This window comes from Sander vitreus, chromosome 11, assembly GCF_031162955.1.
Source record: "Sander vitreus isolate 19-12246 chromosome 11, sanVit1, whole genome shotgun sequence".
In the NCBI taxonomy this organism is placed as follows: Eukaryota; Metazoa; Chordata; class Actinopteri; order Perciformes; family Percidae; genus Sander; species Sander vitreus.
In genome coordinates, this window is record NC_135865.1 from 8,010,357 (window position 1) to 8,025,619 (window position 15,263).

The 15,263-nt window shown below is 38.4% G+C and overlaps 1 protein-coding gene across 1 annotated transcript in view; it reads right to left on the bottom strand.

The window, feature by feature from the left end:
• The window catches only part of pth2ra (parathyroid hormone 2 receptor a), a 76,708-nt gene that overhangs the window by 24,319 nt on the left and 37,126 nt on the right, over positions 1-15,263 (bottom strand). The window contains exons 10-11 of the mRNA XM_078262872.1: positions 12,481-12,541; positions 3,339-3,405 (exon numbers count right to left, since the gene is read on the bottom strand). Coding sequence (XP_078118998.1) covers positions 3,339-3,405; positions 12,481-12,541 — 128 coding nt within the window. The remainder of the gene's footprint in view (positions 1-3,338; positions 3,406-12,480; positions 12,542-15,263) is intronic.

Sequence of the window (15,263 nt, forward strand, 5' to 3'; positions counted from 1 at the left end):
CTCTATTAAAAATATATATATATTCACTGCATTAGTGCACAAGGAATGTTTGATTGAATCTACAACATAGCATGTGCTCTCATGTCTGCAGGTCGACAGGTGTGCGAAAGCAATGCTGTATCATCAGAATCTGCAGGAGATTTTTTAAATCACAGCTTCGTAGCAACTTAACTCAATCAGCAGAAAGGCACAGACGACTCAACGTAGAACAACAAATGTCTTTCAACAAATGTATAATTTTTCGTTTAGTTTGGTCATTAATTTATTCTGTTGCAAACAAATACTGGTGCCATTAAGCTCATTTGAATTTGAATTAAAGGAAGATAAGATAAAGAGAGAAATTAAAAGAGAGTTTGTACATTTTAAATATTTTAGTCAATTACTTGATGCTTCTGTACAAGGCACTTACACTGCCATACACCATAACCAAACCTCTACATTAAACAGTATCCAGTTTCAAATAGCTGTAGTGTGAGTTTATACATGTTGAGTAAAAGGAAAATAATCTTCACATTTGAAGTACCATGTCTGTATAATTTCTCCCAGGAACAGGCAGACAGGACAGTCTGTTTTTAATGATGTGTCTCCCCTGCTCCTCTTTTTCTTTGTCCAAGTATCTCATCACTTATTCTCTGTGTTGCTCCTTCCTTTTTTAGGACAACCCCAGAGATCATTAAAAACTTGCATGATCAACCAACTCTGAGGTTACTTTCTTCCTTAGGGTTAATTGTGTTAAAATGTTTTTGGCTTTAGTTGGCTACACCCTGGTCTGCACCCTGTAGGCGTAGATTATTTAGTTCATACTAACACATACAACACATCCACACACGGTCTCTTTTTCTAGTTCTCTTTGTAGCCATTTTCAGAGTTGAAGAATAGTTTTATGCCTCTATGCCAGTGATGGCTGGAGGCATTATGTTTTCGGATTGTCCATTCATCCCGTTCTCGTGAACAGGATATCTCAGGACCCCCTGGAAAAAATGTCTTCAAAATTTGGAACAACCGTCCACTTGAACTCAAGGATGAACTGATTGGTATTCCTACACTAATTATGACAACATTTGACACCATGTCTAATAGGGAAAAATGATGACATTTTCCATCCAAAAGGTCAACTTCACTATGACGTAAGGCTCTGCAAAAACACTTTTCTTGCCATTGTTCAATGCCCTTACTCAGGAACAGAAGTGGAAATTGTGACCATATTTCACATTTGTTCGGATACTGAATTTGGGTGTCCACCTTAAAACTGTGGCGATTGTGTAGATCGTCTATGCTTTTGTTCTATGTTTAGCCAAAAAACACATTTAATACCTTTTTATTAAATTGCTTCATAGTCTTCACTACATATACTATATGAGTCTGGATATAGGGGGTACTGGGGTACTTTCCATAAAATCATCTCTCAATGCAAATCAAACTAGCTATTAGGCTAACCAACATAAAACCATGCCAATTTCTTGATATGGTGAAGGGTATGTGATGATGTGGGGCTATTTTAATTCCAAAGGCCAAGGGAACTTTATCAGGATGCATAGTATCCTGGATCCATGAAATAACTGGCCTTTAAAAATAAAAATCTGCCTGCCTCTATGGGAATTTAACATAGGGGTGTACTCACTTTTGTTGCCAGCGGTTTAGACATTAATGGCTGTGTGCTCGGTTATTTTGAGGGGACAGCACATTTACACAAGTTATACAAGCTGTACACTTAATCCTTCACATTGTAGCAAAGTGTAATTTCTTCAGTGTTGTCCCATTAAAAGATATAATGAAATATTTACTAAAATGTGAGGGGTGTACTCACTTTTGTGAGATACTGTACATGGATGTAAACACCACCTTACTTCTAGTTAATACAATATTTCCATGAGCACGTGCAGTGGCTATTAGAAAAGGTAGAAGTTGTTACCTTAACCACCTTTTGAAGAAAGCACTGCATCTCAAATTCTGCCTTCGTCCAAAAAACAAGACAATCTGTACAGCAGTACTTGACAGGGCCATTTGTATTGAAAGGCATGTTGGTTGTGTATTTACCGCCAGATCTCCCTAGGAATGTGCAGGTCTGTGTGGTGCACGGGCATGTAGCATACCTGACTTTCATACTAAACACTGGACTTAGCCAATGGTTTATGCTGGCTTTTTTAACCATGACCACAAAATATTCACTACTTTCATTACTCCTTAATCAAGTATTTTAGTCACCAAACCGTGGTGGGCCCAAGAGAAAACCAAACCGGACTGGTTTTTCATCCCTCCGTCAGACAGAACAGATACTTGTCGGTGCAGGAGAGTTGAAGGGAGGGAAAGAGAGGCCTAAGGCAAAGATTCTGAACGAGGTAAAAAGGTCACGTGGGCACGTGCAAGTGTTCTGAAAAACAGGAAATTAGTTATTGTACGTTGGCCCACTAAATTGGCCGCCCAGCAGTTAGAGCTGCAGCTTTTGCTGTGACACACAGTTAATGGATGTGATTAACATATTACCATTAGTGCTTGATAGCTGCAATTTGCGTCAACACTCTCGCTCCTTCTCAGAATCATAACTCAGTCAAATCTTATCTCTGTTGTCATTGTTGTTGTTGTTGTTGTTACTGGGGCTGTTGAGTGAGAGCGCTGTTTTCTGTAAGACATTGGGACACATCTTTACGTTTACTCGGCACTGCTTTGAGTGCCTTAATAAACGGGTGAATGCAAGAATTTTACTCTTGTCTCTGACTCGTAAGTGGAACAGTACAGTGAGCATGTGGATCACCCAATCCAAAGTAATACAGCGCACTGGACATTGGTTTATTTTTAACCTAGAAAACGTGCCAGAAACAAATTCACCCGTTCGCTTCTCAATGGCTTATTTAGATATACAGTGCATCTATTAGTACATACATGTGTTAGTTTTGTTGAAAGTCACTACTGATATACTGTACATTGCATGCGTGAGAGTATATGTATATGTCATAGTGTGTATGGCCTTCTGCATGACACCTGCAAATATGAGCTACTGTATGAGAGCTGCAGTGATGATTGTGTTGGCTGGTATTTGAAATGCATGCAGTAGACTAATCAGAGTTTATGGTGGTTTTGTATCTGTAACGTTAGTGCAAAAAAAAATGTACAGGGAAGGAAGTGATTTTGCATGAGGAAGGTTTATACCTAGTGTGATGTCAAAAGCTTATAGGACTTTTATTTGGATTTATACCCTAACTCATACACTATTTGGGATGAATGTCCCTGTTCAAAGGGAGTTCATTCTTACTTAAGTCTCAGTAAAAGTTGCACATTTCTTAGCAACTTCTCAAGCTCACTTAGCAGTAGCGAACTGCATTTCCCACTCATGCGCTTACCCCAATGGCTGTCAGGATGGGAATCTGGTAGATCCACTTAATGTTACCAGCACTTAACTCCCAACACCTGCAGTTGACACAAATATAGAGGAGAGGATGAAGTTAGAGAAGCAGGACAAATAAGATGCACATAGCAATAGTTGAGAAAGAGTATATAGGTGGTTAAAAATTAAATTTTTAAGTTAGAAGTTGATAAACTGACGCAAACATTTTGGTTTGTCAAAATAAATTCGAGAAGACCCCAAGAATAGCAGAGAAGAGGGTAATGTGGAAAATGGATGGAGACAGTGGGCAGAAATAACGGGGATTTAAAGATGGATGACAAAAAACAGCAGGAGGAGTGACCTTGGCAAATGCTAAAGAGAGAAATGTAGTATTTTCATCAGTGTCCAGGTTTCTAAAGGTGCTTAATTTGTGTTTCTTTTTTTGGGGGGAGGGGCATTTGTAGGCCTTTATTGACAGGATAGCTGAATAAATGAAAGGGGAGAGAGTTGAACCTGGGCCCACTGCGTCGAGGAGTAAACCTCTATATATGGGTGTCCGCTCTACAAACTGAGCTATCCGGGTGCCCACCTTTTGGTTATACTGATCTTTTTTTTATCGTTTCCATTATGGCTGTTTCATCTTTTTTCACTTTCAATTTCCATTCTGAATTTAACCTTTTCTGTACTCTACAGTGTTTCCATTTCTCGTTTTAGGTTTTCAATTTCAAGACATAGCTTCCCAGTGTTTATTATGGCCTGCTTTGCCTTGTTGTAGAGTAAAATGGTCCACACTTTAGTCTGATTTCAGGTTTTTAATGGCATGGCTCCCCTATGCAACAGTCACAGAACCAGAAGATTTTAGCTCCGAGGCCTATCCTGGTGAAACTCCTCAGTCTTCAGGATAAGTTTAAAATCCTACGACTTGCCAGTGAAAAAGAAGAACTCAAGTACAACGACAAACGTGTCCATATCTTCCCGAATTACAGTACCAGTCTTCTCCAAAAGCGTCGGGAGTTTGATGATATCAAAAAGAAACTCTGTGAACTGGATATCAAATATTCTTTGCACTATCCTGCCACGCTAAAGATCACCTCTGATGGTAAATCGGTGCTCTGCAAGACCCCAGGGGAAACTGAAAAGTTTCTTCAGGAATTACAGCCTTTACCTGAATGATGGACTGCTCCAGTCTTGTTTAAGGTAGTCTATTGATTGGTTGTTCTTGATGATGTTTGTTTGCTTGCAGTAGTGTAATCGGGACTTATTTGTATACATCTTGAAGGTTTACATGATATGGAAATGATTTATAATTTCTTCCTAGACCAGAATATTGAGATTTATTTCTTTTTCTCTTATTCTCTTTAGCCTATAGGGCTGGCTTAAAATGAATTCAGTGGCTGATAAACATTACTTGGTTTCTTTAATTTGCCTATATGCAGCTTCTTACTTAGGCCTATTACTACTAGGCTATTTATCAACTTTTCTTTTCTCATTTTTCTATAGCCTATGGGCTGTCTCATAATGAGGTCTGTACACAGGGAAACAATTAGGATATATATAAAGCATTCCCAGTTAATATTTTGTGGTCTGAGTCTGCATTCTTGTTTTTATTTTTATTTTTTATTAATTCTAGGCTATGCCTTGGTTTGACCAGTTTGTGTGTTCTTGTGTGTGCATGGAGGTATGTGTGTGTATATGCTTGTGTCTGTGTGTAAATGTTTGTAAATATCTGTGCATGCTCTCCCCTCCCCTTCACCCTTTTCTTCCCTGACCCCCCTCTCTATTGATTTCTGAAGAATCAGTATAGGTAAAGGTTTATCTGTTATTCATTTGAATATTAGGAGTTTGACACATAAAATTGATTTGTTAAGAGCTTGGCTTTCTTACAATAAGCCCAGCGTTATCACACTTTCTGAACCATGTCTGAATAGTGATATATCTGATGCAGATGTTAAACTTGATAGTTATACTCTGTATAGAGCAGACAGGGGTACTCGTGGTGGAGGAGTAGCCTCCTACAGTGGGGCTCAAAAGTTTAGGCACCCCAGGTAAAAATGTGTATTAATGTGCATAAAGAAGCCAAGAAAAGATGGAAAAATCTCCAAAAGGCATCAAATGACAGATTAGACATTCTTATAATATGTCAAAAAAAGTTAGATTTTATTTCCATCATTTACACTTTCAAAATAACAGAAAACAAAAAATGGCGTCTGCAAAAGTTTGGGCACCCTGCAGAGTTTATAGCATGCGCCGCCGTGGTCAAACAACACAGGACTTTCACCCCGGAGAGCGGGGATCACGTCCCGGGTGTTGCAGTTCCTTTCCTTGTTCTCCTTTTCCTTACCACAACCGTCCCGCTCTTGTCGGCGTGTCCTGCTTGTGACGGTTCCTTTCCCCGTTGTCCTTTTCCTAACCACAACCATCCCGTTATTGTGGCGTTTAATTTACCCGCTGTTGTGTGCCCCTGCGCCCGGGGATCGTGTCCCGCGAGTGGTGGCCCGTCCCGTTGTTGTGGCCGGCGTGTGGCGTTTCGTTTCCCCGTTGTGTGCCCCTGCGCCTCGGGAATGCGCCCGGGGATCGCGTCCCACATGTGGCGGTCCGTCCTGGGGATGCGCCCGGGGATCGCGTCCCGCAAGTGGTGGCCCATCCTGTTGTTGTGGCCGGCATGTGGCGCCTCATTTCCCAATTGTTGCGTCCCCCAGAGCAGGTTCGAAAATCGTAACCTGTACACGTTCAAAGATCGTGACGTATATACGAAATAAACGTCAAAATCATGACCTGTAAACGAATCAATAAATCAAAATAACATGACTATTCACAACCTGGCGTGAGACCGGGTTGGACAAAGGACGCTGCTGATTGGTCTGAATATAAGAAATTAAGAAATGCCTGTACAATTAAGACAAGAAATGCAAAATCAAATTACTATAAGCATTCTTTATTAGATGACCCTAAGCAATTCTGGAAGAAACACAACTCTTTAATTAACAAAACCAATAAAAGTCTTCCTGCCAAACTCAGAGTGAACAATAACATCACTGACCCTATCTCAATGGCCAATGCCCTCAATCAACATTTTTCCTCTATCTGTTGTTCTTAATCATCTGAGCTCTCCTATTCTAGCATAACAAATACTGTGAACAATAGCTCATTCTCATTTTCAACAATTTATCCCTCTGATGTCCAACAGGCAATCTCAGAAATAAAATCTTCTAATGGCGCTGGTCCTGATGGTCTGGACATTAAGTTTATTAAACTTTCTTCTCATGTCCTAGCATTTCCACTATGTGACTTATTTAATTTATCACTTTCCACCTGCGTAATTCCATTAATGTGGAAATTTGCAAAAGCAACCCCACTACACAAAGGTGGTGACTCACTTGATGTCAACAATTATAGGCCAATTTCCATAATCAGTAATGTAGCTAAGATATTCGAAAAGCTTATTTTTGGGCAACTGTCTAAATATATTAATTACGTCTCCCTCTTGACTCCAAATCAATCTGGATTTAGACCTAATCACTCTACGACAACAGCCTTTACAATATTTACCAATGATATTTTTTCTGCACAAGATAATGGTGCAATTCTTATTGACTAAGGCATGTTACATGGTCAATCATTATATTCTTCTTGACAAACTATATGCTATTGGTCTTTCCAAATCAGCTGTTCTCTGGTTTAATTCATATCTTCATTACAGACGTCAAAGCGTGTCTTTTAATGCTGCTCTCTCCCAGCCTAGAATAATTGAAACAGGTGTCCCTCAGGGTTCTTCCCTAGGGACCCTTTTATTCCCACAAATATGCTTAGACTGTCAGATTCATCTAAACGCAGATGACACAGTTATGTATACATCTAAACACGACATATCTGAGATTCAAACCTCACTTCAATTTGATTTCAATCTTATTCAAACATGGTTCTCTTCTAATCTGCTTCTATTGAATAAAAAGAAGTCTTATAGCATGCTTTTTGCAACTAGATCTGCATTCCATAAGCAAAATAACTCTCTTGAGGTTAAATTCCTTGATGATACACCACTAGAGAATGTTGAGTAGTTTAAATATCTGGGTCTTTGGCTCGACTCCCAACTTAACTTTAGACCTCATATTGATTCCATTGTGAAAAAAATAAACTGTAGCTTAAGAATATTATACCACTCAATTAATTGTTTTACAAAACAGATTAGATTAAAAATTATTACTCAACAACAATTGAGTATGCGGATGTTGTTTATCAGAACACTGCTGAAATCAATCTTAAACCTTTGAATGTGATTTATAATAGTCTCTGCAGATTTGTTCTGAGGTGTCCATTTAGAACTCATCACTGTCAAATTTCACTAAATGTTAGACGACAGTTTCACTGGTTGCAGTTTGTTCATAAATGCATTTTTTCAAACTACCCATCCTATCTGAAACAACACTTGATTCTATATTGATCATCCTATAGCCTAAGAGACACTGACCATCTTTTCTGTACCAAATATATCCAAAGAAATTGGGAGGAGAGCCTTTAAATTTAAAGCCCCTTCTGATTGGAATGGTTTACCTAGGTCTTTTAGATCTATCTCCACTTTTCACCAGTTTAAGATGTCTCTTCTTAATTATTTGCATACAAGCTGCAACTGTTTTTTGTCTGTCAGTATGTATGTATGTATGTTTGTGATGTATGTTTTTCTTGAGGTCCCCTCAAGTTGTTTTGTTAACTGTCTTGTCTAATGGTGAATGTACTGTATAATTTTGCTTTTATGGACCCCCTCGAAAACAAGATGCTACATCTCAAGGGGTTATTCCTAATAAAGAATATACGGTGGCCCTGAAGTGCAAATCACAACAGCAAATAGAAAAACACAACAGCAAATCATAAAACACAACGGCAAATAGGAAAACACAACGGCAAATAGGAAAACACAACAGCAAATCATAAAACACAACGGCAAATAGGAAAACACAATGGCAAATAGGAAAACACGACAGCAAATATGAAAACACGACAACAAATAGGAAAACACGACAGCAAATATGAAAACACGACAGCAAATATGAAAACACAACATCAAATATGAAAACACAACAGCAAATAGGAAAACCCGACAGCAAACATGAATTGGACAGACGGACTGTCTGTCTTTTAACAGGAGGGAGAGGTGAAAAACACGGAAAAGCGCCTCCTTTTAACAGAGAGACAGTCCGTCTGTCCTTTCAGGAGGCTCCGTCGTCTGCTAGATAGGCCCTACCTTTTCCGGTAGAAGTTAATGCTGTTTTGTTTTCGTATTTGCTATCGTGTTTTCATATTTGCTGTCGTGTTTTCCTATTTGCTGTCGTGTTTTCATGTTTACTGTCGTGTTTTCATATTTGCTGTCGCGTTTTCATGTTTGCTGTCGTGTTTTCATGTTTGCTGTCGCGTTTTCATATTTGCCGTTGTGTTTTCCTATTTGCCGTTGTGTTTTATGATTTGCTGTTGTGTTTTTCTATTTGCTGTTGTGATTTGCACTTCAAGGCCAATGTAAGAATATGTATGTATCACAAACATTGAGCACACATCAAGCCTGCCAGGAGAATGTACTTTGCATGTTACGCATTCATGGTCTCGAAAAACACATCCCCAATGAAATGTTGGGGAAATGGCATGGAAATGTAGTCTTTCATTGAATTAATGCAGAATTGGAAGAGTGAAACTACGGTATGTTAACTTTAAAAACTTCAACCAGTTGAAATGTGATAGTATCAAATGTGGTAGCACTGAGTTCTTAACTAAAACTGAACAAAATGTGTAATGCATTCATTCACTGCAGTACAAAGCTGGCTTAAGTCATAGCTGTGCTTCCACCAAAAACATCTACTAACCAGAAAAATAGCAGCCACTGATGCAATGCAATCCAATACATCAGCATAAAAAATGGCCGGAACAATTACCACAGCAGTAATTCAACTCCTCAGTGTCAGCAACAACAGTAGAATTTAACACAAGATTCTTAAAAAATGTTTTATTATTTCTCTCTCTCTCTCTCTCTCTCTCTCTCCGATAGAAATAAGCTGTTTCTGGTTAAACAGAAAGGTCTCAAAGAGGTTTTAAAGGTCTATCTCTGAAGGGATCCTTCGCAAAACTTGCACTTGTGAAGGTAAATACAAGCTGGATAATTGCCCTACTAACTTACATTGTAGCTCGCCAATGTCGACTGCAGCGATCTCGCTTAATACTGGACCAATGTCAAAGAAGACAAAAACATAGGAAAATAGGGTCCAGGTTGAAAAAAACGGTAGTTACTCTTTAAGGCATAATATGTAATACCTTGCACGTCATCTGATTTATTGCAATATCACAGGATTACGTGAGAATCACGTTACATATTTGAATAAAGCAGTGTAAACCTACTGCCGTATGGCCAGGGTGACATTGTTTTTAGTCTGTGCTGAGATGTTTGGGTTCATGATTTAGGTAAGCATATGTGTTCATGGCGCCAGTAATATCTTTGTTGCATTAAAGATTAGAAAAAGCCTGTGTTTGGTAAACAGCTAAACTGAAGTCAATTACAGCTTGGAAATGCAGAAATCCTCAGAGTTGGGGATTTCTTGAGGATCAAGAAAAAAAACTGAGCAAATTGCAATGCTATTTGGCCCTAAAAAGAGAATACACAGCGGCAGAATACCCATGCACCGTGACTCATCCAAACCAAGGAAATCTTGACTACGTACGGACTCAGTGAGCACAGCCTCGCCGCCGAGAAAGGCTGCCAAAGGCAGACCTGGCTTCCTGATGAGAACAGACTGTGCACCTACTGCACAGTCTGTGATTTTGAAAACATGGCTAATGACAAAAAACTTACATAGGGTGAAATACAGCAATGTGCTAGCACAGCAGCAAGATTTGTGAGCTGCTGTGACAAGGACATCCAATGGAATAACACCACCTTAAAGACTGTACTCATTTGTCTATTGCTGCACTGGCCATTTACACTATGCTGATCTCTGCACATATACACACTGTACACACTTACACAACAAATACCTGGAAATACCTTGAAAATGTTGCAGTTTACTTTTTATATTCATATTGTTTTATTTTAGGTTTTCTTTACTCATCTGTATATATAGGCCTATATGTTTACTATATTATATTAAACTTTACCCATTTTCATTTATAAATTTCCTATTTTCATTAACATATTTGATTAATAATGTTGCAATGTTACACGGCATAGTTCACACTTTATACACCACTTTACACTTACACTTGTAGATCTTTACTTATTGTATGTACATCTTGCTTTGGCAATGTTAACATCCGACAAGACAAGAGCTTAAATTCCATGTTGGAATTTTTAATATCAATTCAACTGTCCTTTTGCAACTCTAGTGTTACCTGTGTAGAGAATCAGGTCAATAGCTTGGAGTGAACTAAATAATAAATGTTATCAGTGGTTAATGAGAGGCAGAGGGAGGTCATGTGTGGCACCAAATACCATTACATCTGAATTTATGAAATACAGCACTCAACTCAGCTATTAAACTATAGTAGATTGTCCTGTAGACATCCTGGGCTTTTACCTTTTGTGTTTCTAAAATACACTTTATCACCAAAAGTATGTATATCTACTAAGTTGTGTGTACGTTTGGTCTAGTTCCAATTAAGGGAAATCTTAAGAGGATTTACCAAGAGAGTCAGGTTATTACCCTGCAAGTTGAAGGCTGTATTATAAAGTGTTACTGATAATTATCATATGAATACGTAGATAACAAGACAGAAGATGCCATAGCACACATCTTCCACACCACCCTAATCTCACCTTTTACACAAAGGAATCTATGTAAGATTGCTGTTCATTGACTATAGTTTAGCGTTTAATACCATAGTTCCCTCCAGGCTCGTCACAACGCTCAAGGACCTGGGAATGAAATACATCACTGTACATGTGGATCCTTGACTTCCTAACATGCAGACCCGAGGTGGTGAGGGTGGGTGGACACACCTCTTCCACCCTCATCCTTAACACCTTAACAGCACCTGGACCCTGTTTATCATGTTTTTGTGTTTAAAAGACAGATGGGAACAACAATTTTTGAAATTGGTCCAGTACTGAGCAAGACCACTGCAGTCGGCAGCGGTGAAAAAAGCTGCAATTTACGTCCACTAAAAGTGCTTGTTTTGCCACTGACATGCTCAGATTATTATACTAAGCATCTGACAACATTGTGGAAAGGATCACTACGGAGGTCGGCCTTTTGTTTAAGAGTAAGATCCTTTTTGTTTAACATGAAACATCATCAAAACTGTATCGCCAAACCCAACAGACTCCATTGTTTAACCAGAAATGAATTAATGTTCTTGTCACCACTTATCGTTCAATCAGTGTGGATGCTCACCTCGTTTTGGTGTGGATAGCCCCAACATTAGGCCAATTTGGTCAGCCGACCGAGAGGGTGTCTGAGTTTAAGTAGGCCTACCTGGGTCTATGGCTAGATAGCGAATATAATGGAAAGTACATATGAAACATAAAGACAAAAAGTCATTTATCTAATACAAACTGTGTCTGGATATGACTGAAGCAGCACCAAAGACATCACTGCACAAAGCGGAGGTTGGTGGATTGACTACAGTATAGAGCTTTACATTTATGTATAAGAGCTATTAAGTCGACCCCCATTAATCCAGTAGGCTAATAGAAGCAGGACAGAGCGCTAGAGTTAATACAACAGCGTACGATGATATGTTAGACAATAGGGCAGCAACACTTTGTGGTAATGGGAGCAGCCAGGTTCCAAAATCACATGGTAAGCCTTCCCAGAAGAGTGGAGGCCATTATAGCAGCATATTAATGTCCATGGTTTTGGAATGAGATGTGAGAATGAGATAACAATCACAATTTGATGTATTGATCAATGTCAACATACTTTTTTAGATACATTTGGCCATAAAATGCACCTGACATAACTTTTAAACGAGAAGCTCCTCTAACAAAAATGTATTCAAAGTTTTTTTTCAAAATTAAATCATGCATATTTAATTAGATTTTAGTGATGATTCAAATATCACCATAATTAAGCGATAATTATACCATCCTGAAATGCTCTTTGTGCATCTATTTATATTCAAGCTTTTGTCTTCCAATTTTGTTGGTGTAAAAGACATTTTGACAGTATGACTTGCTCTCTTACCTTGCATCTGCTAGTGTTGCCCTGACAATCGCCCACAGTGCCACAAAAACAGCTGGAACACCTGAAATTAACACCAAAAAAAGCTGTGGTGTACAGATGATGTCAAAACACAAACTAGAGACAGTAACACACAAACCCTCACCCCGATCGCACCCATTGTTTTCTATGTAATCCCCCACACTGGAGTCATATTGTGGCATGGCTAAGGATGGGTAATACCTAAAATATTACGACACCAGTACCAAAACCAGTTCCCTTAAAGGGATACCGATCCCAATTGAGTATTTGAATGAATGGAAGCATCTTGGAACGCTGAACACTGTTCAACACACCACATGGTTGTAGCTGCTGCGGTAGTGGGCCAATCACATGTTGTATCAAATTGAAAAACGCTTGCGTCAATTGGCTGTGAAACCAAAACCATACAAATAGCCATTTCATTAAAAATGACCAATTTCTACATGACGCGGCCACTGTGTGTTGCACTTTACTGTACACATACAAATCTACTGTGCCAGAATTTAGACAGTATTCACGTATTCCATACAACCACCATACAAAGACATGTCTAAACTTTCAGAACCCTTATTAAGTAGACTAACACTACTTCCTAAGGAAACTTAAAATTGCATCATTAGTTTCTTTAAGTTTAGTGGGTCGCTATCGCTATTCTGCTTTCCCTCGGCTTTTGTTCCATCAATTTGTTAATTTGGTAAAACACTTTAGCACCATAGATTGGATCCGTCTTAATGTATCAATTTAGGAACTTATCAAATCTGTTCATGGGATCAATTCTGAACTTATTAAGACTATATTTGCTTATCTCAGGTCCTGAAACAACCTACTATGCACTTCAAAGAGCCAAAACAAATGGTGCCCTTGGGCAATTTTAGTAATACGCATTCAAATGGTATTATAGATAGAATTGCACTAGCAAAGACTGAAACAATCTTGTGGAGGGAAAAAGGCACCATGGAGAAATGCTGTCTGTGAGAGCCAAGAAAATGGAGTGTGACCCACTACGAAAACTATTAAGAGAGACTTGAACAGATTTACAATTCAGAAGAAGTGCAGAAATTAAAAGTGACAGAATTTGTTTCTTTTATCTTCAGCAGTAATATTAACAATGCACACATTCTGATGCTACTGTTGTAAGACTAACCAACCCTCTGAATCAACAATCAGCATCTGAAATGACTTGGCATTATGAATACATCTACAATCTTAAGCAGAAGTTATTGCATAGCATTGTAATTGTGGTTGTGCAGGATTGACCACTCTTTTAGAAGAAATGTCTCTTCCCTCTATAATGCCCTGACCATGGTTATTCTGTGGAACTTTAACTGGATGATAAGTGTTTCCCCATTTTTCAAAGGATGCTGCATCTTATCTTTAGCTAAAACTGAGAGAAAAAAAAAAGGAACGTGCAGGTCAGGGATGTAACAATAATATTACACTGAGCACAGCAATGAAACATCAATGGGGTCAGAGAATTAGATTTGGCATCCCAGTTATGACATTGTTTTTTTCTAACTTTTGGGTTACTGACATCCCTGTCAACAGAAACAAATCAATTTTAAATAGTGTTTGCAAAGGACAACTTTTCTACGTGTCCATGTCAGAGTGGCTACATCCATATTACTGTAACATTCTTTAGGGTGTGTAATCGTTGAGAGTTGCCCACATTATAATGAAATCTGCCAGACAAGTCTTCACCAGCTAGAAAATGATTTTCCTTTTATCTCCAGACGAATTCACACTATCAAGCTATATTTGCACAAAATGTGTGCTGTGAAAATAATTTAGTTTTTTAAGTCTCCAGGGAGAACATTAAGGGTGGATCAATTTCACAGAGCTGATTTTGGACCTGACAAGAAAGGCGTCCTGTCTCATGGATGTGAGAATGAGATGATATCACAAAGCAAGTTAAACAGGAACCCTGTGGAGTTTTATGGATACATGTTTTTAGGAGGTTTTTGTTTGTAGCTGTGTACATGCACTTGTATGAGTGACATGACACACAATACTGCCAATGGCTCACAAGAAGTGTGTGTAAGACAATTTGCGTGTGTAAGATAGTGAATCCATTTACTAATACTAAATAATGAATAAATGACCTACTGACAGGTCACAGAATCAGCTCTGTGTCCGTATTCCCCCTGTAGGTAAATTCAACCCCACTGGTTATATTAGCATATAATCCATGAAAACAAAATGAGTAGGCAGGTCAAGGACAATTTTTTTTGGTAGCCATTAAAACACAGACATTGAGTCTAATTAACAGAACACTGCTTTTGTCAGGACATTGGACAATGCTTCTAAAATGATCATACCTGTTTTCCAATTATTATACTGTAGACTTAACATGGAATGCTTAGCAATAAAGTAGGCAATAGCCACCATAACACAACACTAATCTGACAATTTTTACTTTACTTAATTTTGCAAGTTTGCTAAATTTGCAATAGCATTGCATTTAGAGAGGTTATCGGAAATTCAGAAATGCAACGTAAAAGCATTAATTATGCTAACTGTGCATTATTTTTCATTCTTGGTGCTTCTCTGATCCATTCAATGCATAGTGCATTTTCACAATTCTAAATACAGCACAGTGTAATACTATATATAAATTGATACTGTAACTGTTGGGATTATCAAACCAAACCTAAGCAGCCATTTAAATATTGACACACTATGCATGAAGTATAACCAAAAAAACAGACACAGGTGAGACAAAAATCTGATGCCAGGGCCCTTTTTTCACTTCAAAGAAAAGATCACAA